Source organism: Pyrus communis, chromosome 10 (assembly GCF_041283825.1).
Source record: "Pyrus communis isolate YQ-2024b chromosome 10, ASM4128382v1, whole genome shotgun sequence".
In the NCBI taxonomy this organism is placed as follows: Eukaryota; Viridiplantae; Streptophyta; class Magnoliopsida; order Rosales; family Rosaceae; genus Pyrus; species Pyrus communis.
Genome location: NC_142574.1, coordinates 21,508,770 through 21,535,163, shown reverse-complemented (window position 1 = coordinate 21,535,163; position 26,394 = coordinate 21,508,770). Strand labels below are relative to the sequence as shown.

The 26,394-nt window shown below is 34.9% G+C and overlaps 1 protein-coding gene, 1 long non-coding RNA gene, 1 other non-coding gene and 1 pseudogene across 4 annotated transcripts; 2 read left to right on the top strand and 2 right to left on the bottom strand.

The window, feature by feature from the left end:
* The first annotated feature begins 6,985 nt into the window (after window positions 1-6,985).
* LOC137729682 (uncharacterized) lies at window positions 6,986-8,703 on the top strand (annotated as a pseudogene). Its single transcript, XR_015952488.1, has 3 exons — window positions 6,986-7,427; window positions 7,763-7,917; window positions 8,348-8,703. The product of XR_015952488.1 is annotated as an uncharacterized LOC137729682 (transcript).
* Window positions 8,704-8,817: 114 nt separating this feature from the next.
* Window positions 8,818-12,435, bottom strand: NSN1 (GTP-binding family protein). Its single transcript, XM_068468685.2, has 9 exons — window positions 12,290-12,435; window positions 11,842-12,083; window positions 11,300-11,408; window positions 11,025-11,198; window positions 10,697-10,914; window positions 10,269-10,533; window positions 9,910-10,089; window positions 9,591-9,802; window positions 8,818-9,373 (listed from the first exon to the last, which is right to left on the bottom strand). The coding sequence occupies exons 1-9, from the start codon at window positions 12,306-12,308 to the stop codon at window positions 8,996-8,998; spliced, it is 1,797 nt and encodes a 598-aa protein (XP_068324786.2). The 5' UTR covers window positions 12,309-12,435; the 3' UTR covers window positions 8,818-8,995.
* Window positions 12,436-12,576: 141 nt separating this feature from the next.
* TRNAM-CAU (transfer RNA methionine (anticodon CAU)) lies at window positions 12,577-12,661 on the bottom strand. Its single transcript is given in 2 exon segments — window positions 12,577-12,612; window positions 12,624-12,661. It is a non-coding gene; the product is annotated as a tRNA-Met (tRNA).
* A 3,934-nt stretch (window positions 12,662-16,595) lies between these two features.
* On the top strand, window positions 16,596-20,710 carry LOC148693710 (uncharacterized). The gene is made up of 4 exons (XR_015952025.1): window positions 16,596-16,850; window positions 17,506-17,584; window positions 19,325-19,605; window positions 20,395-20,710. It is a non-coding gene; the product is annotated as an uncharacterized LOC148693710 (long non-coding RNA).
* The last annotated feature ends 5,684 nt before the right edge of the window (window positions 20,711-26,394 follow it).

Genomic DNA, 26,394 nt, shown 5'->3' with positions numbered 1-26,394 from the left:
GCTTATAAGTGAAGGAGAAATACTATAAATACTACTAGACAGTAGTATTAAGTTTTTAATATTGCCACATCGGATTTGTATCTTCCATATGGTGTCAAATTATTGGTTATGTAAGCTCTATGTGCCATGTATCAAATTAACATAAAATATAACAATTTTGATGGCAGAGACCATATTGATGTGAAAGACAAAATTCAAGTACGAGATAAATTGAATTGCAAATTGAGAAACCTAAGTGATAAGTTAAGTCAATTTCACAGATCATTTGTAATAAAAACCCTATTTTTAATTCCCAGCTCTAAATAATCGAAGTAAAACTACAAACACATGCTCCATGAGTTTTCTAAAATGGGATAATTATAAAGTTTATAACTTCAGTAGCAGTACTGCTCTCACGTGTTCAAGATGAGCCAAATGACAGTCCGACTCTTGTTTTTTCATTCACGTCATAAGAAAAATATGATAAATTTTAATCCAGAATTAGTAGATGGGTGGCTCGATGTATCTGTTTGTTACAAGCACATAATATTAATAATATTAGATAAATGTAGTGGTGCCAGAGTGGTTACAGAACATGATCTCAAGAATTTAGGGAACCCAGATAAACTTGACTTCATCATAAAGTTTGTCCATTCCCTCGTACTTCACAAAAATATTTATATTTTTCATTTCCAGTAAACAATGAGATTTTTTTTTTTAATTAATGGTATATTGACAATTCCTAATTTAATCTGACATCTAATTGTTGCGGAGTGAACAATCCACCTATCAATTACAAATAGGGGAATAAAATTAAAATTAATTATATCCTTGTCATTGGATTGGAAATTCCGTACGTAGTTTACTACCATTTCAAATTTTGTGGATCACTACTTTTTATTGGATAGACTTGATAAATGTCGTTTTGGAAGTGTTTTCAAAATTGCTGAAAACATTTTCGGTTAAAATATTTTTAGGATCAATTTTTAGTAAAAATGTAACTAAATTTTGAAAAAGCAGTTAAAGTACTTCCTAAAATAAGCACAATAATTGGTGTTTTTTTGCAGAAAACACTTCAAGTACTTTTGAGACCCAAAAACATTTTATCTAAAAGCGTTTTCAGTCATTTTAAAAGCACTTCTAAACGAGCTCTTCATTATCTCAATAAGGCAACGCCTTGAATTTTCATGGTAATAACCTGTTAGTTTGAACTTTTCTTTTTAACTCATAATGTCCTATGTTTAAACACAAACTTGCTCAACATTTTGATGTTTGTATTATTAATTACAGACAACGAATTTATGCATTAAGGTATAATATCAATAAGGGTTTTTTTTAACTTTAATCCTTCAAGAGAGATTGAAATTTAAAATAAACCTAGTGTTAGATTAGATATTGATTATAATCCCTTGATGTGACATCCCACATCGCCCAGGGAAGTGATTCTTATATGTATATTCTCATTCCTACTTAGCACGAGGCCTTTTGGGAGCTCACTGGCTTTGGGTTCCGTAGGAACTCCGAAGTTAAGCGAGAAGGGGGCTAGAGTAATCACATGATGGGTGACCCACTGGGAAGTTGCTCGTGAGTTCCCAAAAACAAAACCGTGAGGGAATGGTAAGCCCAAAGCGGACAATATCGTGCTACGGTGGTGGAGCGGGCCCGAGAAGTGATCCGCCCCGGGCCGGGATGTGACAGTTTGGTATCAGAGCCTAATCTTGGCTGTGGTGTGCCGACGAGGACGTCGGGCCCCTAAGGGGGTGGATTGTGACATCCCACATCGCCCAGGGAAGTGATTCTTATATGTATATTCTCATCCCTACTTAGCACGAGGCCTTTTGGGAGCTCACTGGTTTTGGGTTCCGTAGGAACTTCGAAGTTAAGCGAGAAGGGGGCTAGAGCAATCTCATGATGGGTGACCCACTGAGAAGTTGCTCGTGAGTTCCCAAAAACAAAACCGTGAGGGAATGGTAAGCCCAAAGCGGACAATATCGTGCTACGGTGGTGGAGCGGGCCCGGGAAGTGATCCGCCCTGGGCCGGGATGTGACACTTGATGTGTCATTAATTCAAAATAATTAATGTGCATTTTATTTAATGTCTCCCATTAAATATTTAAATTTATTAACATACAAATTTTATTTTTTTTTTTTGACCAAAAAAGAGTTTTCTAATTTATTAATTTTATTTAACATTCTTCAAACTTGAAAGACTCAATTAATGTACCTAAATGTTAGTACCCGAAATGTGTGTACCGAAATGTATTATATTGAACTAATGTGTTTAAATGTTAGTACTGAAATGTATGTACCTAAATATATGCACCGAAATGTAATATATTAAATTAATGTACCTAAATGTGTGTACCGAAATGTGTACCTAAATGTGTATACCGAAGTGTATTATATTGAATTAATTTACCTAAATGTTTGTATCGAAATGATGTACCTAAATGTATGCACTAAAATGTATTATAATGAATTTAATGTACCTAAATGAAGAATACAATGTACATCAAAATATATTGTATAACAAAAATTAGTTTATCTAAATGTTTACAACAAAATATATTACGATAAATAAAATGAAAATGAAAATTATAATGAAATAAAATTAATACATTAAAAATTAGAAAGGAAAAGAGAAATAATTAAAAAATCAAAATATAATTAATAAATGAGGTTATCAATGTATCAAATGACTAAAATTAGATCTTGATCTTACTCATGATTTTAATCTGAAAATCATCTTTGCCAAAGATTAAAATAAAATTTTCTATATCAATAAACATACACGTATTTCTTAAACATCGTTCCAATGCCAGCGAAAATCTCAGTCCGCATAAGACGATGAGCCAAAAAATGAGTTGTAAATACAAGAATTAAACAAAATTTACTGGGTGATTTCAATGCTAATACCATCAACATTTTCAAGTTCTTGTTCTTGTTCTAACTTGGAGACATGCATAGCTCCTTGTACCTTATAATAATGAGGGAGTGCTACGATCAGACACACGCGTGTCTACTATAGAAAAGCTCAAATGCTTGATTGACCATAGCGAATCCTTATCACAATAGCATATATAGCACAAACAACATATATTTTAACTCAACCAACCATCAATGAACAATCAGATCAGTTCTGTTACTGGAAAAAAAAAATTCCGATCAGTTCCCACTATGTTTGTGCGCCTCTTCCTTCTTCCTGAACAAATTTGATGCATTGCTGTCTATGTCCATCGTCCACTCAAACTAGGTCAACTCCACCTTGGGGGTCTAGGAAAGCAAAGTGAAGCTTCAACCGCCTAAACGTACATTAAATTCCAACAAAATTGGTGACGAGGCAGAAATTCATTAGAAGAGGGACTTTAAGCTAATGAAAGAAAAGTAAATTGTAGCAATGGTCTCTCAACTTTAATCAAATTGGAGCAATGGTCCCTCAACTTATCAAAATGTGTAGCTATAGTCATTTTCATCAATTTCGTCAAATTTTGTCAAAATAAGTTATGTTGGAATGACCATTTATATAATTAGGGTCCATCAACTCATCAAAATGTGTAATTATGGTTATTTTCGTCAACAACGTCAAAAATTTTGTCAAAACGAATTATGTTGGAAGGATCATTGCTACAATTGGGTTAAAGTTAAGGGATCATTTCTCCAGTTGAATTAAAGTTGAGGGACCAATGGTAATGAATTTTTAGTTGAGGAACTATTGCTCCAATTGAGTTAAAGTTAAGAGACTATAGCTACAATTTACTCATGAAAGAAATTAGAAAAAAACAAATAGTTACAAATATAATTAATTGGAGAACGATCAAAGATTTCTTGTTATTGTTTTGTATTGTCTTGGAAACTTTTAATTAAACAACACTGATAGAGCATTAAAATTTGTATAAAAATTTAGTATTTGAGATCATTATATCATAACAACAAAGTTTGTTTACGAGCTTTAATAAAAAAAGGATCAACACATTAGATTTGAAAAAAAATTAAAGTCAAGGATAGTTCGAAACTATTATTACCATGTGATTTTTCTTTCAACATAATTAGATCTTCCTCTACATTATATAGATTTTGTATTATATGAACTGACAAAGAAAAAAAGAATTAGTTTAAAAAAAAATCATAAAAATGTTGGCTTTAGAAGGCTTATATAGCAAAACAGAATGCTAGTTTTGTCTTGAAAAGACGTAAAATTGGAGATGTGGGTCCAGTTGTATTACCATGATGTATATAATTAGAGGTCCATTTAAATGCAGATGTGTTAGTTGTGGTAATGAGTACCAGTGTTTGTGCTTGTGATGGTAATTATGGTGAAGTTGATAATCAAGGTAAGCGACGAACAAACAAATGGAATATAAAAGGTTTGTTTTATTAACATTCCACACATTGTTGAATACACTTCATATATTAAATACGTCATACATCTACTTTTTCAATCAAAATTTATCTTAATATACCTCACATACTTTCTTATATTACCCTCACACCCCAAACTTTCTACATACAACCCACATTCTTCACGTACATTCAACATTCTCTCATTGTTCATTCTCACCCACCTCTAAATTTCAATACTCATGCTAAACATATAAATGCTAATTATGAGATCAACTACATGACATTCGATTGTTGGTTTATTTTACTAGTAGAGAACAAATCCAAAATTTTTATCCGTCTCTGTTACTCCTCTAGAGTCAAATCTCACAAAATTTTGACCCAAAAAAAAATGATAGGACATGGGATTTTTTTTTTTTTTTTTTCAAAATTATAATGGGTTCTATTCTTTTTATTGTACAAAACTTAAAAGGAAGTAGTGCCAACTGCCACGCTTACCACTTAGAGAAATTTTTTTTATTTTATATTATAATGGATTTATTCTTTTTCTTTTTTTGGAGAAATCGAAAATTTGTTTTGGAGTAGTTATAGATTTTGATAACAAAAAAAAGTTGTAGTTCTTACAAAATCCATAATGAAGTATGTTTGGTTACGAATTCGTAACATTTTTTTTTATTTTTAGGGTTTAGGTTTCTATTAATTTGGGGGTTTTTGTCAATTAGGGGTTTTAGGATTTTAGGGTTTGGGTTTAGACAACCAATTTAGAGTTAGGGTTCATGTTAGTAAATAATTTGTGTATTCAATTTCTTTTAAATTTTTGGGGGCTAAATAGTCATTTCATGTTAAGATACATGAGTGATTCAATAATACATATTTATGTGGGGTGTATTCAACAATATGTGGGATGCTAAACTACTAATAAAAAAACCCAATCTAAAATAATGTTTATTAATTGAAAGTAAAGAAACATTACAAATTGTCAAGAAGGTGTTAAGAGACTATATTTTGACTAACTTACCTAAAACAGAAAGCCAGTTATAAGGCTTAGATGGTAAGAAAATCATAAAATTGTTTGCATAAATAAGTATCGAACTCATGACTTGCTAGAAACTTTAAAGTGGACTAGATACTCTTTATTGTATAAACTAGCAGACAACAGATATGAATGAGTGAAATTCCAAAATAGGCCCTGGCGTATTCAGGCCTTCATATGGCTCCGCCCCTGAACTGAATGGTAAATGGACTAAAAACCTTTAACATAACAGAATTAATTGGTCGAAACACATGTCAAAACAATCATCTTTCGTAGTTATAACACACACAGGTATTTTATGTGGTAGTCGGAAGCCCCAGGAGTGAATCAGTTTTCTTTCTTCTTCTACACAGGTTCTACGACCTACTTCATCTCTTACCATCCTACATGCACAGTAATATATAGAAACCCTAAGCTAGACGAGTTGAAACATACATAGAAACCACTTTGACACCCCCACCACGACAGCAGAACTGAAAAAAGAAACAGTTTCCTTACAGTGTCAATAGTAAGATGGGTACCTGCAGATTGAGCCGGCGAACACTAAAGATGTCCTTCATAGGGTGTGAATTATAGGCTAACAGATAAGATGTATATGCCTCTTTCGCTGACATGCAAAGAGCATGGTTGCGAGCGACCATCTTCTCCTGAATCAGTCAAAGCAACACAAGGTTCCTTAGAAACCAGTTATTATTGTATAATAGCATTCAACAATAGAACATCAAAAACAGGATTTTACCAGTTTAGATTGCACATTTTTTGCCTGGACACGAGGAAGACCATAGAGATGAAGAAATTGTTGATGAAATTTTACTCATAGGCGAGAGATAGATGTTGAACAAGAAAGAATTGCTAATCTTCTTATGTCTGGTTAATATTTATTTCACATTTGATTGTCACGCAACTATAATGTGAACTTTTGTTTTTAAGAAACAAATTGTCAACTACATATATTTTCAATTAAGTATTTTATCATTTTATTAACGATCATTAATTTTTTAATTGAATTTTCATCAACAATTTAATCAAGTTGTATGCTAATTATATAAGAAAAATACTTATGCAAAAAATCTTGAGAAAAAAGTCGTTAATTTATTAGTACTAAAAGTGCATTCATTTCACAGTGGAACACTATTTAATATCAAGAACACTTCTATAGAATCCAAAATAACTAGTTGGTTGCTTGTAAAACAATAAACTGTTTACTCGTAAAAACGCTACTAAAAAGTGCTACGAACAAAAACACTTGTGAATAAAAAGCGATTTATAAAGTATCACACCCAAACGAGTCTTAAGAGAATTTTTCCGTCAAGTACAAGACAACGGTCCAGATGACGAATGACGATATATTACAACCGGATTGACAAAACTTTTTTTTTCAATCCCAACTCATACACTTGTTAACTGTTAATCTCCTCGTCCTTACAATTAAAACACATGAAAGCAATTGATAATAACAAAACTCTAACAAACACCATAGCACACAAAATCCCACAAACAGATGTGCTTGAGCTCGTAGTGTTGTCAAATCAAATCACCATGAAGTTCAAGAAACATAAGTTTTGATAGCAAGATAGTATTGTCAAATCAAATCATCATCAAACTCAAGAAACATAAGTTTTGATAGCAAGGTGTGTGAGACGTGTATTAAGTTAGCAGAGACTGCACTTGTTTTGTATGTCGACATATTTGTATACGAGTTTGGCCCATGTCTTTAATACCAACTACAAACCCTAAACCCGAACCCGACCGTACTGCAACGAGTGAACTCAGAAGATTTTTGTTCTGTTGAGCTGACAAGAAAAGGGGAGAAACAACGAGAAAGTGACAGAATCTGAGACTCTGAAGTAAAACATGATTTGTGGGGTCTTAGCTTCTGCTTCTGCTCCCACACAAGCACTTTCTTCCCGGTTTTCTAAACCCAGAAGCAGCAGCTTTTTCTCTGCATCGTCTTCAAGCTCTGGAAAGGTTCACACAGATTTGAAGCTCAAAAGCGACGGATTTTATGGAAGAAAAGGGTCTCAGAGAAGCATATTTCACTGCAGTAGCAGCGCAGGACCCGGTGGACCCGGATTTGGTATTGTTCTTACCTCTGTTTCTTCAAATTTTAAATTTTTTTTTTATATGTAATTTCTGTGCTTGCTGTTGAAATGAATGTTGTGGTGGAAACTGTTGATATATATGAATTGGGGTTTTCTCTAAATTAAGAAAGAACAAGGCTTTGTGGTTCTTTGTTAGTTCTGTGAGGTGCTTACTGGGTTTTCATTGCGTTAATATTTCATTGATGAACAGTAATTTTTTGGTAATGGATTGAGAGTATGTCGTTACCCTTTTCCAGAATTGTCGAGTTTTATTGGTGAAATGTAAATTTTCAATTGGAATTTGCGAAGGTTTGATGGCTGAATGTTGCAGGTGAGGGTGATAGCAGGAGTGTTCTGGATGCCTTTTTCTTGGGGAAAGCTCTGGGTGAAGCTATAAACGAGCGCATTGAGTCCGGTGTAGGCGAGTTTTTGAGCACGATTGGTAGGCTGCAAGCTGAGCAGCAGAAGCAAGTTGACGAGTTTCAGGTAAGAAGTTCCAGTTGCCGGGGTTTGGTTCACTCATGAATTCTTTCTCCTTGTGAAATTTCTGCTTTATAAATTTGTTGTCAGCACTTCTGTAGCGAAAAATATTTCCAGAATTGATGGATTGAAATCTGTTTTAGATCTTTCTACTTGATATGCACTACATAATTCGATATTCCCAGTTTTATAGCGAATAGCGTGGGATCATCGGCTACATGATTCTGTTACTGGTTGTTCTAAATTTCATGTGGAATAATGTGGGGGGTTGATTACGGGAAGTGATTTCTGCACACCATTTTTCTCCCTCTACACCCCTGTTTATTTCTGTATGTTGGTGTTTGTGCTAATAATGTGCGTCGAGGCCATTCCCCTCCACACCATTTTTGCTCGTCAGTTTTATAAGGCATACGCTTGATTTGTTGATTATACACAGGAAGACGTACTGGAAAGAGCGCAAAAGGCCAAAGAGAGAGCAGCACGCTAGACTGCGGAGGCACAAGGAATCGTGACATCCACTACAGAAGACATAACACTAGTAACAATCAACAAGACGTTACAGCAGTATCTTCAACAACCACCACGACTATCGTCACTCCTGTGAATCAATCCTCGACTGAACCAACTCCGTCGACAACTAAGGATAAACAAGATCCTGCCGATGATGACATGGTTTTAGGGGTGCCAATTGATGACTGAAATACACATGCTAGCTACATTATACGTCCTCCATTGCGATATTGTAATCCAATTTCAGTTAGACTTGACCTGAATCGCAGTTCAGATTTTGGTCGGTTCAGTGAGGGCAACCGAGTAAGCCGCAATCTTTATAGCATACAGCATTTTGCGGTTGCCATATCAAATTATTTATCAATCATGTGTGTTTAGCGAGAGCAGGACCAACAATTGAATCAAAGCTTTTCTATTGTATGCAGATATAACTCCGGTCCGTAAACAATAATCTGAAAACCAGCAGTATTCAAATATAATTTAAAGAGAACAAAAAAGCAGGCTAACTCAAGACCAAACTTGGGTATGCATCTTGAAGCGCCTCTGATGATACAATTATATTCCATCGTCCTGGCTATTCCTCCGGTTCATCGAATCCAGTACCAGACATGGGTACCTTTCCAATACCTTGACCATCACTAACATCCATAGCAGATCCCTTCTTGTAATCCACTTTAAAGTCGTAGTCACCGTCAGCGTCCATAGCGTCAACTGAGGCTGTGGCTGACTTTGCCTTTTTCTTTTTCTTCTTCTCTGCTTTCTTTAGCTTAGGATTGAGAATACCTTCAGCTGTATACAATTTCTCATTTTGCCTGATAGTTCTAGTCGCTTTCTTATCCTTGGGTTTACCGGCATCTTCTTCTTCGCATGCCATGGACTGGTCATCGTCTCCATCAACCATATCTTCAGGACTTTCATCGACGTGACTTGATGGTCCTTGTGCCGCATCAACCTGGTGTGTGACAAAATGCGAAAACAAATTACATTGAGAATTTGATAATCCTTCACGAAATTTAAAATCAAATGTGAATCGGTCGGCTTCCTAGAAAGACTACTGAATGTACCCGAAAACATGCAGAGACAATTCGATTTACCATAGTTTAACTACTTCAAAGCTGAATAACAGAAAAGGATTCAGGAGTGATATGGTATTAGCACAGAGTTCAAACCTCTTCAATATCTTCATCAAAATTGAGCGGGCAACTCGGAGGAACTTCAACAGGATGGAAATCACTAACGGACTTGAGGCTTCCTATGTATGAAGATTCAGCATTGTATACTTCATCAATGTTAAATGCCTTGCCCAGCTGCAAAACAATGTTTGCCTCTGAAGGTTCATCTTGATTCCTAACTGGGGGCATAGTGTAGTATGGAATTTTACCTGAAACACATCGAACATTTAACATCAATTATCAAATCTTTCAGCATATTTACAGAATTTTTTTGTTCAACACAGTTCTTGTCTAATGCAAGAAGGTCAATGCGTACCCTCATTCCAGTCGTGCAGAACAATTCTTGCAGCAGCGCCGATATCTACAACACCACCCTTTTTGAGCTTACCCCTAACTGTAGCCACCTTATGCAGAAAGTCATCGACTGAATCGAAACTTGGGAGCTTGTATAGAGTCACCAAAAGTCTCTCTGGGCAAAGCTTCAAAATTTCCTTTACTGTTCAACAAAGGGTAAAGTGAGTAAATCTAGTTTGCAACTAAATTCCCGAAGGATTGCAATACATGTAAGTTTCATATACAACAGCACTATAAGAAATTCATGGTAGATCAATGCATGCTTAGGGCACTCAAGCAGATTAAAAGGGTTAACCGAATAATTAGACAATGGGTAAATACCTGGAGCAATTGGATCCTCTAACTTCTCAATTCTTTTGCAATTTCGAAGTGCTATAGAGGCATCATTCTCTTTAGATCTAAGCATTACAACACCAGGGCAGTCCAACAATTTGACATTATTATCCAATTGAACTTCTTGCAGCGATCTTGTTAATCCTGGAGTAGAACCAACATTGACAACACGGCTTCTCTTCAAACTGTTAATCAGACTACTCTTTCCAACATTAGGAAGGCCGATAACACCCACAGTAATTGATTTCTTGATCTGTGAAGGACAAAAGCTCACATTTACACCAGAAATAATGTGATGAAATTATTCAAACCTACTCTTATGCCAGCAATGAAAACCCTAATTTCAGAGGGATATATATAATATGCCTCTGCGTGTGTGTGTGTGGCATTGCTTCCTGAACAGATGATATTCGTACCTCATGACTTCTGGAATAGTTCTTCAACAATTTAAGAAGAGTTTCAGCTCCCAGACAGTCACTCGTCTGGAGAAGGCTGCTTGGTTTTGATTTCTTTGAAGATGATTTCCACCCTAAGTTTGACCTTTGCTCTTGGGTGTTGCACTTGAAGGCAACAGCTGGTAACTCTTCCCTAAGATAAGTCAGCCACTTCTCAGCAGCTTCTCGCGGGACAAGATCTGAGATCCAAGAACCATCACAGTTAATAAAGGCTAAAGCTTAGAAACAAGAAAATAAATGAAAGTGCAAATCAATGTCTTAAGATACTAGAAAGCATGCAATGTATTACCAATTTTGTTCAGAAGTAAGACGAGATGCTTATTAGGACCCGATTTCATCACCATCTTTTCCATATCAATACATCGGGTACCCAGGGGATCTCGAGCATCAAGAACTTCCAAAATAACATCTGAGGCTTCAATAACTTTAACCAATTCCTTGTAGAAAGCCCTATCTGAGCTATCTGTACAGAGCAAAAAGCATTTCAAGAACAATTAAAGAAATAGAAAAGGTAGTGATATATTCAAGCTGAACCTTCCTTAAAAACACCAAGTAACAACATACCCCGATTATTCCCAAAGCCAGTAGACTCATCAATACTCCTTTCTTCTGCCAATTCCTCTGAACTGGGGACATCTTCGTCCTCTACAATCCCCATCTTCCTCTTTTTAGCCTGAATAAGAATAAAGAGTTTTCTTACCAATAAGATAAAGCTGAAAGTGTGTACTAAAAGCAGCCAAGTGACTGTATCTAAACGATGAAATCCGCAAATAGGCTGAGCAAATATTATTGACAACTTCTACATTAGAACTCGAAGATCGAAACTTCATATGCACACAAAATGGATACTCTATCGATGAAGAAAAATACCCATTCATTCTCAGCTATTAATGCATCATATGCTATGAACTTTAAAACCCAATTTCAATTGCCAAGCTGAATGTCAAATGCATAAGTAAATAGAAAGGTCTGTATTTCGTATCCAACCGCTCGAAAACTCAATAAACTCTAATTTGTAAACTGTTACTTAAAACAATTCAAACAAAAACCAATCACAAAAACAGAAACCAATGCAGCAATACTTGACTAATATACTAAAACAGTACCCTTTCCTTGCGAGCAGCCTTCTTTTGCTCTTCTTCTTCGATATATTTAGCCCGACGGACTTCGAGGGCCTTGAGCTCCTGCTCCTTGAAGGGCCAGTCATTTGGGATACCAGGGTCCTTCTCGACCTTCTTGTTCTTGAAGCCGAGCTTCTTGGCCTCCTTGGCCTTCTTCTTGTGGTGCTCCTTCACCTTCCTTATGACCTTGTACTTCTTCTTCAACGTCACTCTCTTGCTCTTGCTCTCTGCAACCCATTAATCCAATTACAATCAATTCCAGAAACAAAATACAAAATTATCAAAACAAATTAACAAAAATAATAAAATTTCGGTGAAATTTTCTCTCTTACTCTTAATCTTTCTAACCCATTAAATTCAAATTCCAATTAATTCAACAAAAGAACAATAATTAACAAAAATGAGAGACTTTCAGTAACGTTAAGAGGCTTACTTCTGCTCTTCTTCACCATCGTTGGGTGTCCTTGAAATGAATAACAGAAGCTGTAGAGAGAGAAAGGAGACGAGAGAGAGAGGAGGCCCCTGAATCGGTTTAGGGTTTTGGGGAAAGTGAAAGAAGATGGAGCTCTGATGCCGCTTAGGGTTTATCTACTTTGGGACGTGGGTCGCTGTGGAGCTGACTTTGGGCCGACCCGAATGATTTTCTAATTGAGTATGGGAGCCCAGAATTTGACCGGGCCTAGGCCCAACCTAAATAACTGAAAGCGAAAAAAATAATTTTGGGGTGAGAGAGGCTCGAACTCTCGACCTCAGGATCACTCAGAAGCTATGAGACCTACGCGCTAGCCAACTGCGCCACCACCCCGTCGTTGTCAATACTTGACATTTACTCGTTATAGCTTAAGTCTCATTTTTAACTAGGAGATTTTTAACAAATTGGAATGGATAAGACACTACTGTTAACATATGGTAAAAGAAGAAATGAAAATTTGTGACAGAATTAGAGGTATGAGAACGATTCCTAAAAAAGAAATTCATCAATTCTAAGCATTTCCAAATTAGTAGGATTAGAAGAGAGAAGTTTTCTTCGTGTTTAATTTTCTTCTAATCCTTTCAAAAATGAGAAATCATTCTCCTCCATCTTCAATATGCCTTAAATGTAGGGGGTTTTCAAAACCCAATCTTTATACCAAACGAGGGCTTAGTTATGAATGTCTCAATTATCTTTTGTCGGGTGTGTTTTTATTTTGAAAATGCAATATTTTTTTTGTCTCTTTTTCAATTTTTATTCAATAAAGCGATATTATTTATTGTGACATCCCACATCGCCCAGGGGGTGATCCTTATATGTATATTCTCATCCCTACTTAGCACGAGGCCTTTTGGGAGCTCACTGGGTTCGGGTTCCGTAGGAACTCCGAAATTAAGCGAGAAGAGGGCTAGAGCAATCCCATGATGGGTGACCCACTGGGAAATTGCTCGTGAGTTCCCAAAAACAAAACCGTGAGGGAATGGTAAGCCCAAAGCGGACAATATCGTGCTACGGTGGTGGAGTCGGCCCGGGAAATGATCCGCCCCGGGCCGGGATGTGACATTTATACTAAATAGTGGAAGATTCGGGCTAAAGCCACACACAATATACCAACTATGATAATTTGGTATCGAATTCGTCATGCACGAAAAATCAAATTAAAACCTCTCACTTACAAGTTGGGATGAATAATAGTCTTTTTTCAATAATCTAATTAAAAAAATTATCTTTATAAAGTAGATTCAATCTCAAGGGAGTTAGCAAAGTGCCCTTGAGAAATGTTGAGCAATTGATGGATTGTTAGAGAATACAGCTTAACTTTGAATTTGCATAGCATATGCGCCTTATTGACAAAATGTTGTGCTCCTTGTAGTGGTATCCAATGGTTGCTTGATCATGAGATTTTTATAGAATTAGGTCTAGGGTGATTGGTGTGCTTGAAAATTTAGGATGCCAACCAATGATGCTTTGTCATCTCGTTAGTTGTTTTCAAGTGATTAACTTTAAGCATATGCTTTCAGATTTTGACCAAAAAAAAAAAGCATATGTATTGAGATATTCAATTGTGTTACACTAATTGATTATTTAGAGTTTCACACTAAGGTGTCTTGAGTTCAATGACTTGTTATTTATGAAGTAACTTTAAATGTTAAAGAGAAACAGAATATTCAATTTAGTGTGTCTTATAAAATAAAAAATGGAACAAAATCTATGCATATGAGTTACATCTTCAACTTAATTAAGTTCGTCTTATAAAAACTAATATCATCTTCATTCGAGGGCTGTACGTCACATTTAGTCTAAATTGGAAGGAAAAACTATCTCCAGCCAAATGACAAATAAATAAATAAAAAAAGATTATGGAGAAATTAGGTTATCATCCCTAATTGTTATATAGTATTGATTGAAACCTTATTGGTTTTAAGTTTTTGATCAAAGTCCTTTGACATTGTCCACATGTCATTTTTTAATTGATTTTTCTTTTCAAAATTGTATTATTAAATTTCACATATCATTTTGTTGGATTGTTTCGGGAAAGTTGACCTGGTTGGCCTAAATTTTAGGGATTTGAAATTTGAAAACTTTTATGAGTTATATTACCTTCACGGTTAGCAACATTAGTACAAAAACATATTTGCACGATGACAATTTGCATGATAGAGCAAATTGCATTGCGCAAAGTATGTTTGCGCAACGATGGCAACAAAACATCATGCAAAGACATTTTGTGCAATAGAACTTCGCGTGACGCAGACTGACGTCGAGCAAAATAGCTTTGCGCAACGAAGCTGCACCTTCGTCGCGCAAAGTCAACGAATTTTTCCACACTACTAAATTTGTTTTGTACATGATTTTTGTACAAAATATCATTGAAAAACGAATTTGAAGGTATTTTCTTCAACTTGCATATGGGATTTTTGTATATGTACCTTTGCCTACTTGCTATGCGCTTTTTTGGTAATGGTGGTGTTTTGTGGGATTGAATTTTTAATTAATCTTTATTAATTTTACCTATTAAAAGGAGTGAGACTGTATATATATTGCTGAAGACTTGTTTGGGCTTCATTTGTAATTAGCATTTGAACTTTATCGGGGTTAACTTATATATTTACACTGAAGAACTTGTAAGAAATGTTGGGTTCCCCTTGAAATTTCCTTGATTTGTGCTATACGGTTGAATTGAGGGTAAATCTAATGCACCGCAAGTAATTAAAAATTATATTGAAGAAAGTCACATTTATTAAGTAGCTTTAAATATATTTATTTTGTTATAACACTTAAGAAATTGAATGGTATATATATTTAGGGAGTTTTAACGAAAAGCCCACGGTACTGTTCACTTTAACGAAAAACCACATTTTTATACTAAGAAGTCAATCCCGGTACTATTCACTTTACCCTTTATTTTGTCCTTATCATTAAAACTCAAAGTTTTCAAACCATTTTCATTAGTTTTTCTATATATTTATTAAGCAGCTTTAAATTTATTATTGTAGTTCGGATTGGGTTTTTATTTGAAAAATATATTATTGTGTTTTATGAATTGAATTTGAAATGAGTTAAGTCACATTTTCAGTAAATTTTATAATAATTAAAAAAAAAATAAAAAATAAAAAACTAACTTGTGCGATGTCACAATTGGATCATTGCGCAAACACACTTTGCGCGACGCACCAACCAATGCGTTACACAAAGACTGTTTGCGCGACGTAGCAACTAATGCGTCACGAAAGGTTGTTTCTAGGAGAAACAAACTGCGTCGCGCAAAGTGTTTTTGTGGTCCACTAGTGTAAATACTTTCAAATGCGGATTGAATTAGTTTATTGTATTCGTATAAAATGAAGGAGTGTATCTGTAAAAAAAAATCATCAAAATCGGAGTTAAAATTACCGTTAAATCGTGATTTTTCGTTTATAACTATCGAAAAGTTTTGTCCCGTTACTTGATCTTTGAATGTTTGTTTTTTACGATTTTTGGCATATGCGATCTCGAAGTATATACAAACAAGTTCGACAATTCGATCATTGAAACTAGTTTCGTAGAATGCGTATCCCATCAAATCAATAGATTCACTAACACTTGGAGTTTGTTTATACTTTCATTAAGTATAACATAATATTTTGTGGTATCCAATCGTGTAAATATTTTAAATTGAAGACCGAATTAGTTCATTATATTCGTATAGGGTCAAGGAGTGTAGCTGTAAAAAATCATCAAAATCGGAGTTAAAATTACCGTTAAATCATGATTTTTCATTTATAACCGTCAAAAAGTTTTATCCCATTACTTGATATCTGAATGTTTGTTTTTTGCGATTTTTGGCGTATGTGATCTCGAAGTATATACAAAAAAGTTTGGCGGTTGGATCGTTGAAATTAATTTCGTAGAATGCGTATCCCATCAAAACGATAGATTCACTAACACTTAGAGTTTATTTATACTTTCATTAAGTATAACATAAGATTTTGTGGTATCCATTAGTGTAAATATACAAACAAGTTTGACGGTTGGATCGTTGAAACTAGTTTCGTACAATGCGTATGTATATTTATTAAGTAGCTTTAAATTTATTACTGTAGTTCGGGTCGGGTTTTTGTTAGAAAAATATATTATTGTGGGTTTTATTTAAATTGAATTTGAAGGGAGTAAAGTCACATATTAAGTATATTTTATAATAATTTTTTTTTAAAAAAAACAATACCTTCCGCGACGCCAAAATGTATACCTGGGTCCCGCCATGTAAAAAATAGGCGCTTTTTTTTTTTTTTTTTTAAATTTTCCCAAATGGAGGTGCAAACCGTGCAATTGAAAAACAGTCGGTCTTTCTTCCTTCTCTCTCACTCGGTATCTCTCTTATTCCCGTAGCTTCCTCCTCATCACTCCTCCTTATCCGTCCTCCTCATCGCTCATCTCAGCCAGTCCTCATCCTCCTCATCCTTCCCTCTCTCTCATTGCTTATTTCCATCCCTAATCTCAGCCACTCTTGACTGCAAACTGTGCCATAGATTCATCTCAGAATCAGGTATCTATCTTTTCTAAATTCGTACTTTTTCTTCTTTCTAAGGTCATAATCAGGCTTTAATGCCTTAATTTGAAGATTTTGGTATTGTAATTAGATTCAATTTGGAAAATTAAATTAGAAATTGGGGGTTTTAGTGTTAAATTGAATTTTAGGGTTAGGATTCAATACTGGCAAAGTCCTTCAACGGTAATGGTGGATTCTTCACCCTCTACAACCAGCCATAGATCTCACCATATAATTTATCAAAACTCATATAGTTATAACACACAAAAGAACTTTAAGTTCCAATTATGAACCTTCCTTTGGTCAAAATTGAGAGGCAAAACTTAAAGTTTTGTAATAGTTAAGGAAAGATTTCTGGGTAGTGACATTTTTATGTGATTTAAAATATTCAAAACATTTCTATTGCTTGAAGAATTTGATTTGTTATCCAAAAGATTTGTATGTTTCCCCCTCAGTCATTTGGCACACTTCACTTTTCGGCGTTTTCGCTCTAGAAGAGTTGCATAGAGTTCAAGTCTCATGTAGTTTTTTTTATTTTTTTATTTTTTATTTTTTTATTTTTATAAAGTTTACATTCTTTAATTTCAGCAGATAGATTTGAGCATCGGTTTCAGGGATATTGTGTGATTTTCTTATCTTTTGATTTATACAGGAGAAATTTCCTGGAAGAGGAGGAAAAGATACCTTAGAAACTTCCAAGGAGCTAAAACAGTGTTGGTCTAAGCCATCTGGTAAGTTTTCATTGCATTTCGAAATCATTGGTAATTTCATATGTTGTTTATTGCAATGATCCGGTAATTAAGATAATATTTCTGCAAGAGAGGGGATCAACTAAAGGATGCACAACTATGAAGCTAAACATTATGGTTAAAGATCTTGATATGAATACCACTTCCATGTCAAGAAATAAGAAACCCAAAATTGCTATTTTTCAAAATATATTGATCATCAATGGTCACCTCAGCTGTATCCCATTTTCTTTCACAATCTAAAGATGAAAACATAGGATTCATAGAGACTAATTAGACCCCCAAAAGAATCTGATGCTTTAGTTCAACAATATATTCAAGACATTAATATTTTTGAAACAAAGAATCATAATCATGTTAGTCAAAAAAGCTTTATCAATTTCCTCAGGCCATGCTATCCCCAACTGTATTCTTACCTGTTATAAGAAGAAAAAAAAGATAGAAACAAAGAATCATAAACAGAGTAGGGTAGTATAATCTCCACAAGAGTAGGGCAGTATAATCCCCTAGTGGCATATGAATTTTTTTTTCTCTCTTTCTTTTCTGCCCAGAAAACATGAGTGTTGCTTGCTTTAAGATTGTAAATAACAATTAATTATTGCACTACGATGTAATGCACCCACATACATAGCTTAATTACTAATTCACTTTTCTTTTCAATGGTGATTAACTGCTAATTATGCTATGCACTTGGGTTCTTGTTGTTGCATTGGATGCCTGCATTGTTGTCATGGATTCTCAGTGAGGTAATGAATGAATTGTCTGCATTTTTTTCCCTATCTTTCTTGGGTAATGACATGAGCTTAACTTCCTTCTTGTGTGTACTATGGTTTCTTGCTTTCTCCAACCCTTTAGAGATTTTGCATTTTCTGTAATTTTATTAAATTGGGGAGCTGTTGTAGGATAGTTTTTAGAGTTGTATTGCAATGTTAGAGGTGTATTTTTGGATTTGATTCTAGGGCTGTATAATATAGTGGGTGGACCTCTGGTTCAATAGGTTTTTTCATCTCAATTTTAGCTTTTTAATAAAATTCCATTTCTCAGATATGTGGAGTCTGGAAAACACAAGGTAACACTAGTGGATTGAAGAAACTTAGTGGATATTTCTTTTATTGTCTTAACTTCAGTCTGAAGTGTGATTGACAGTTGCATGGAATATTTAAATTGTAAGGGTCTTCAGCCAACTGCTGGCTAATGAAGAAGTCGACTAACTATGTTGGTTGACCTTCAATCCAGAAAACCTTCTGGTTTTGGTTTTTCTCTTTCGACAATGTGTCTAGTCAAGTTCCATTTAATTGGAGTCCATACCTGAAGGGTCTCAGAGTGAACTAATTTTGGTCAAAGAACTAGGCTATCTAGCCATAGTCTAAGCTTATAGTGTGGTAAATTCTAGTATTAACACGTTCTTGGCATAATTTCATATTATAATCAAAGTTGGTTGAGGCCTTCAAGCTTCTTACACATGTTGTCATGATATCTTCAATAAAAGTACAACAAATAAAAATACGACAGATTAAAGTTGTGTACCGTGTTAACATCTGATCCCTTTGGTTTAAAGTATAGTTGACATCTTTAATTAGTATTGTTTCTACCGTTGCATTATTGCTTTATATATATGTGAACAAATGCAAGAAAGGATATGATATTACTTTGGCTGTTAATTGATTAGTTTCAAATGCAAGAAAGGATTAGTTTCTAATGTTATTTTTATGGTTCAAAAAGTGTATAGATGTCATAGTTGATCACTCGTCGTTGGAGTGTGACCAATGCGCCTCCCGCATCATCAGCATCTTCTACTCTAGGCGTGAGTGCTCCATTGATTGGGGAGCCTACACCCCTTATTAAGGCTACTCCCACGGCGTCCCAGGTGCCTGCATCATTGATGTCATCAGTGTCGGTTCAACCGTTCAGTGCATGACGGCCTCACCAGCACCGCCACAAGTCGGAGCCTTCTTATCACACTTCCTTGACATCCAGAGTCAAGGGTGGGGCCTCCCATCCAAGTAGTTTTTTTTTCTAATTCTCACTACGTTGTATTTATTTATTTATTTATTTTTCATTTTAAAACTATTAGTTTTATGATTGTGAAAATTTGCTGGATTGTGAAACATAGGGGTGCGCATAAAAACCGCCAAACCGCAAAACCGCATCGAACCGTAAGAAAAAAAAACCGAAAAAAACCGTGTTGACCGGAAAAGTCAACTTTGAGTGAAAAACCGAACCGAACCGTTCAAACCGGTTCCGGTTCCGGTTTCGAATGACCAAGAACAGGCAGAACCGAACCGAACCGTTTTATTAATAATAAATAAATAAATTATATATACACACACATGTCATGGTATAATAGGTTGAAAAATAGGTTGAAAAATTGTGTACAGGAGCTGCTGCTTCTTGCTTGCTCTTTGAAGTCTGAAAACTTGCAATTTGTTTCATCATTTTTTTGTTTGTTGACTGATTGACCAGTGCATATGTATTTTAGTTGTCTCTTTTTGTTGACTTGGTGCCACTACCAAAGATATTTGCATTAAAAAGATGTGTTGTATGCAACTTTATGTAATCAGTTTTAGAAGATGTATTTGAATGCATAATGATTTGGTGTTCAAATAATTTATTATTAGGAACCGTAAACCGGCAAGAACTGAATCGGAACCGGTGTAGACCGAACCGTAATGTTCTAGTCATAAATTTAAGTGGAACCGCACCGAATCGAACCGTTAATATATTTCGGTTCCGGTTCCAATTTAGGGGTGGAACCGCATCGAACCGCACCGTGCCCACCCCTAGTGAAACAGGTGCCTCATCTTCCAGATTAACCACAAGAGATTTCAATGCCTTGAAGGAGGAAGTGCCAACCCTAAAAGGTCAGCTTCTCATGGTAAGCAGATGAGTATTATTGTACGGGCCTTATAGATGTTCGGCCTCCAAATCCCGATGCCAGCACCCGATCTTGCTCCACCTTTGACCTCCCAACCACTTCGCCCAATCGATACCCAATAGCTTGATGTATCAAACTTAGAAGACTATTTGTTGTAGTTTTTTCTTTTTTATTCGGACATCTTGTATGTACATTTTCAAATATTTTATAATTAAATACTTTTTCTTGGTTTATTAATTATTGTTTAGAATTTAATTACAATATTTATTAAAAATTAAATAAAAAATATTTTTGCCCCAAAAAAAAAAAAAAAAAAAATCCAAGAGTTTGCCCGACGAAGAAGTAACATGCGTCTCGCAAAGTGTCTTTGTGCGATGCAGGTCCCTATGTCGCGCAAAGACATGTTACTTCTTCGTCGCGCAAACCTTGCTTTCACTACCTTGGTGTGAGGGTTGGCGCGCAATGAAGGCTTCGTCGTGCTAATTTTCAGGCAACGTTTTTTGACTTTGCGCAACGAAGGACCTGCGTCGCGCAAAGTGTTTTTTGTACTAGTGTAGTGTGTTAATTAACCTCCATTGTAGGCGTAACCGCTTTTGGTATATGGCCTCATCCCTCAAATCTTTGCCTACACCGACAATTTCCCCATAGAGATCCTCCAAGCCCAGAGCATAGTGTTCCCTAATGCCTACGTCTTAACGGTGCGCTTGTGGTTCACATTGTGTTAAGTTGGGTGGCAGTGTACAAATGATGCTGAGTGTTTCTTGGTGAATTGTACAATTTTTGTACATTCTTTTCTTTGGGTACATTTGTCACATCCCGGCCTGGGCCTCCACCATATCCCGGGTTCGACTCCACCGTAGCAATCTATATTGGCATGATTATAATGTAACCAATATGTGCCCAAAATAACATCAAAATCAACAATATCCAACGGAATGAGGTTAGTGAGCATAACAACATCCTTCGCCAACACGGGACATCCTGTATAGACACAACTAACATAACATGTCTCCCGTCTAAGCCAAAATAAAAACGTGTTGACTGTCACGCCTTGATTTTGGTTGGGGTGTGTCAACATTCTCTTTCAAGGTGCAAACACACACACACATAGATGTTTTAGCATTGATCAGGGCAATATTTACGTGTGTGTATTCTTTTCCTTGGGTACATTCTTTGTATTTTTTTAATAGTTTGTTGAGCCAAAATTAATGGGTACATTCTTTTCCTTGTGTTTTAAATGTACCCATGAGTTTTTCCTCTTATCCCTTTTTATTTGGGTACAATGTTATTTGAGTACTTACATTGTTGTGTTTATGCAGGAGTACATTTTTGCTGTTGTCAAGTTCATGGGTACATGCAATATTAATTTACCAGGGGTACATTATTTCGCTTGACACTCCTCAGTAAAATTTGCAAAACTTTGTGCACAATTGTTTGTTGTGTACATTGTTATTAGTCTCATAATCCTTAAGATTTTTACCATTTATAATCTGATAATTATGGGATTTTAAATTTCATAAATGGTGAGATTTGTTAAATACAATTTTAAGTTAAAAGAAAAAATAACTGACATAAAATATATCAATGCTAATATGCTGACGTGTACAAAGTCAAGGGACTTTGATCAAAATATAAAAATCAATAAGGTTTCATTTAAAAATTATTGGTGACTAGGGACCGAATCCAAAGTATCCCTATTTTTATTCTTACATCTATTTTTCTGGAACTTTAATCTAAATGTCATCTGGTCACAAATGAAGAAACTATTGGTTGAGGATACGAAACTTCCTTTGATGCCTGTGGTGTGGACCTAGTATGTATGTAGAGAGAGCTAGGTGGTTTAACATATTGTATGATAGTTTCGTTTGATGTTTGTTTTTTCATTGGAAAAATAATCCCAATTGTTCACCAAGACGTCATTTATTTCAGGTAGCTTTGTACCAATGGTTGCATCAAAATCTGGAGGCAGTTGCATCAATGTATGAGGATCGATTTGATTTATGGACGTTCAGAGCTAACTCATTAAGGAATCAGACGATAGCTGGACCGGGGATTATAGTTGGTGGAAGTGGCTTACCCGGAAAAGAACTGACTCATCAGCATTACATCAGGTTGTGATATGTCAATTCTCTATGCCTGTAAAGCGAACAAAAGAATTAAGGGCCCTTACAGGGTGGAATGCTCTTTCCCCTTGCCTCACATTTTTTTCTCATCTTTTGCATTTACCTGCTCTAATGCTGAAATAAATGAATATGGATGAGTTTTTGTCTATCGCAGGAGGTATTACTTCAGCCTATTCCTCGAGTTATTTGACATCAGCATGCCGTTGATGAGATCAGTTGTTGACAACGTCAGCAAGGGTCTCTCGTTTTTTCTAAAATGCTTGATGGGAAGGTCATTAGGACTCGTCTATACCGGAATTAGACAGTCTCTACGATGGAAGTCATACACCAGTATTCCTTTCCATTGTTCATTGCAATTTGCCCTTTTTGATAGGGAAGAGTTGGTTAGAAGAAATTGAAGAATGTAAATCAAATCTCTCAGATTCAAAAATTCATTTATGGTTGGGCCATTTGAGGCACTCCTTGTACCCCATTGGTTAACAATCTGAGAATTACAATGAATTTAAATTTTGGCATCTCTCATTCAATCTATCTTTCTAGTATCGAGTGACAGAGAGACTGTTGTACTGAAGAATTACTCCTTCGGGTTTGTCTCACCATATTCCATATATGTCATAAAATATTATGTCTAAGTTCTTAAACTGGATTTCAAAATTTTTTGCTTTGTGTGTTTGTTTGTTTGCTACCCCACTCGTAAGGGTGGGATGCCCCAACTAACCCGAGAGCCTTAGGGCGTGCTTATTGAAGAAAATGGTGGGAAACAAGAATTTGAGAAAATGACTGGCACATAATGATTTTACTTTGCAGAAGATCACAAAAGCAAAAGTTTATTTCAACAGAAGATAATCCTTCATCCTTGTGTCGTGTTAGGCCCTACCATCTTTACATCCTAATCTTTCCTTATGCTAAGAAACTTCTTCTTAGACACTAATCAATTCATTGTGTCCACTCCTTTATGTAAAGCATGGTTTCCCACTTTTAGACTTTACCTTTTAACTTACCAAATTACGAAGAGCAAACATTATTGGGAAAATTAGATACTTGCATCTCCAAAATTATGCATAAGTTTAACAACTCAATCATTCAAAGCCATGCAATTGTTGGCTTTGAGTTGTGCGACGCTCAATTGCAAACAGATGCGTGACGGTCTCTCATTTTTTGATGTGTGTGAGTCTCACTGAGAGACCGTCGACGTACGAACGAGCCACTGATATAGCATTTTCGTTATTGGATTGAGGTCTAAGAAAAGAAATTTGTGCAGCGCACTGCCCGACCAAGACTTTCTCTCCTCTTAAAAATATACATGATCTGGCCATATTCATTGAGAAGCCCTGGCAGACATGACGGGCAGAGAAATGGAAGAACACAACAAAAGAGGAGAAAAAGTTATGATTAAAGGGTTGAGGAAGCATCACTATCAAAACAAAACAGTAAGAATTTATTTTGTACAATGCTATATTTATACAAAGTTGATAAAAAATTCGTGTTAACTCACTAAATGAGTTAGCCATAATAAATTAGTAATAAACTCGTCATTCATTGAAGTCAAAGCTAAGAACTCTCACTTACAATTAAAAATGAACATCATTAGACCATAATAACACCTTATGTTTGGCTGGGAAGTCGAAGTTAAGAAACCTTACTTACATTTACAAATGAATGTCTCTTAATCATACAATGGAGCAAACACCCTTTCTTAGCCATGATTAGACAATTATAAAGAAAATCATTGGTTATTATTTGTGTATAATTCTGTGGACCACACTGCTTTTGGCCACTTTTTCTAACCTTTAATACGTGGTTGTCTGGTGACAACAACCTTACACTAGACTAATCAGGCTAATTGGAACTGTAGTTAACTGTACCTATTTGACGTTGATTACGAACCTTGATGTGCAAGTGATCTAATCAAGAAGAAGAAAAATCGAAGAAAAATTGAAGAAATATATTTAGAGTTCTACCAACACGCTGACGATCTGTGATCATTGATCAATGTTGAAATTTTATTATGAGTTTACAAGCTACCTGATTTTAACAAATATGTGCATGAGTAAATTTTGAGAATTAAGTCGTTGCAACGTAAAAAGAGGAGCAAGATTCACTCTCCCAACTTTAAATCTAAACTTTTGGCTTCATATGACTATAGATTACGAGGGTCGTTTTTCAAATTTCGAAGGCCTGTGGCAAAATTTATAAAAATGCCCCTTCAAATAGTTTTTCAAAAAAAAAAAAAAAAAAGATAGGACAATGTATTTATGTATAAAACAATGATTTAAATAAACAAACTTTAGGACTCAATAATTATAAATTTGCAAATATCATTAAATAATGTAAAAAGAGGATAAGCATAACCTTCATTAAATAATCACAAGAAGATCAATCTTAATTCTAAAACAACCAAACAAGAAAAAAAATTTCAAAAACTCAAACTTTAAAGTTGCACTTGAATATATAACCTTATTATATAATAAAACTGAAGAAAAGAAAAATCTGTTTAGGGTGTTTTAATGGCACTCTAAATATCTTATTGTGCACTCCAAATTTTTATATTTAGAAGGAAAAATATTTGCACTTATAACGAGTATACAATGAGATTTAAAGTGCTAATACAAGTATTTTTTTTAATATATAACATTATTACATATGAATATTAAATAACAAAAATCTTTATTCCCTTTCAAATTTGAGGCTGATTATACATTTCCCTCCCTCAAAAGCTGCCTCTTTAAATTACAAATAACACAGCTACTTTTTCATTTTCGTATTTTAATTCGTTGTTTACTTGAAGAATTATTTCACCACTAGAATTAAACATTATTCAAAGGGAAAGATGGATAACCTTTCATCTTATTAAATAAAATAGATAAGATTACCCATCAAAAGACAAAACATGTAATCTTATTCTGAGATATTGAAGTTAATTATTTGCATGGAGACGTGCAATGCAACCAATACAAGTAAAACGGCCACCCATATCATACTTTCTTCTTCTCCTTCCTTCCATATTTGACCAATCTTTCTGCTTATAAAAACCTAAGCAGATTTGACTATAATTGTTTGACTGTGATGATCCAAAAGTTAAAGGCATCATATTATCTATATATAAGGTTGGCAGGAAACTGAATCAAAAGGAAACAATAAGCCACTCAGTACAGAAAATTACAAAGTAGCTACCAGTCAATGGCACACATAATGTATTTATTTATACAATTAAAGGTGATAATAACGGGGTAGCCCCATACCTAGGATTACATGTGTAGGAACTGTTTGGGAGGCATAAAGTGTAAATGAATAGCTTCTGCATGCCTTCGTATTAAAGATGAATTGACCAAAACAATTTGGTTATTGAGTAGCAAGATTAATGTTTATGTATATATAAAAGAAAGTTAAAACGCTAATTAGTTAGTAATTTAATATGGAGTTGACTACTCGTCAAATTTACTACATAATTTCTCATAATTTGCAATCATCTTTAAGGTTGTGATATGATTAAAAGAGCGTCCCAACAAAAAATCACAAGAACCGGAAGCCCTTTAGTTAATTATCTAACTATGACCTAATAAATATAAGATCACAATGTTGCCAAAAAACAATGCAATGTTTACAATAATAATTAAAAGCTAAACAATTTTTCATTTGAGTAAACTTTTACAACGATAATCTATGAATTATGACCTATAAAATGAATAGTTTGAATCATTAATTAGATTACTTTGTACAGCGAGCCAAAACAAGTAGTTAGTATCATTTTAAGTTACCCTTTACTAACTTGTTAAGGCTCGAAGATTCACAAA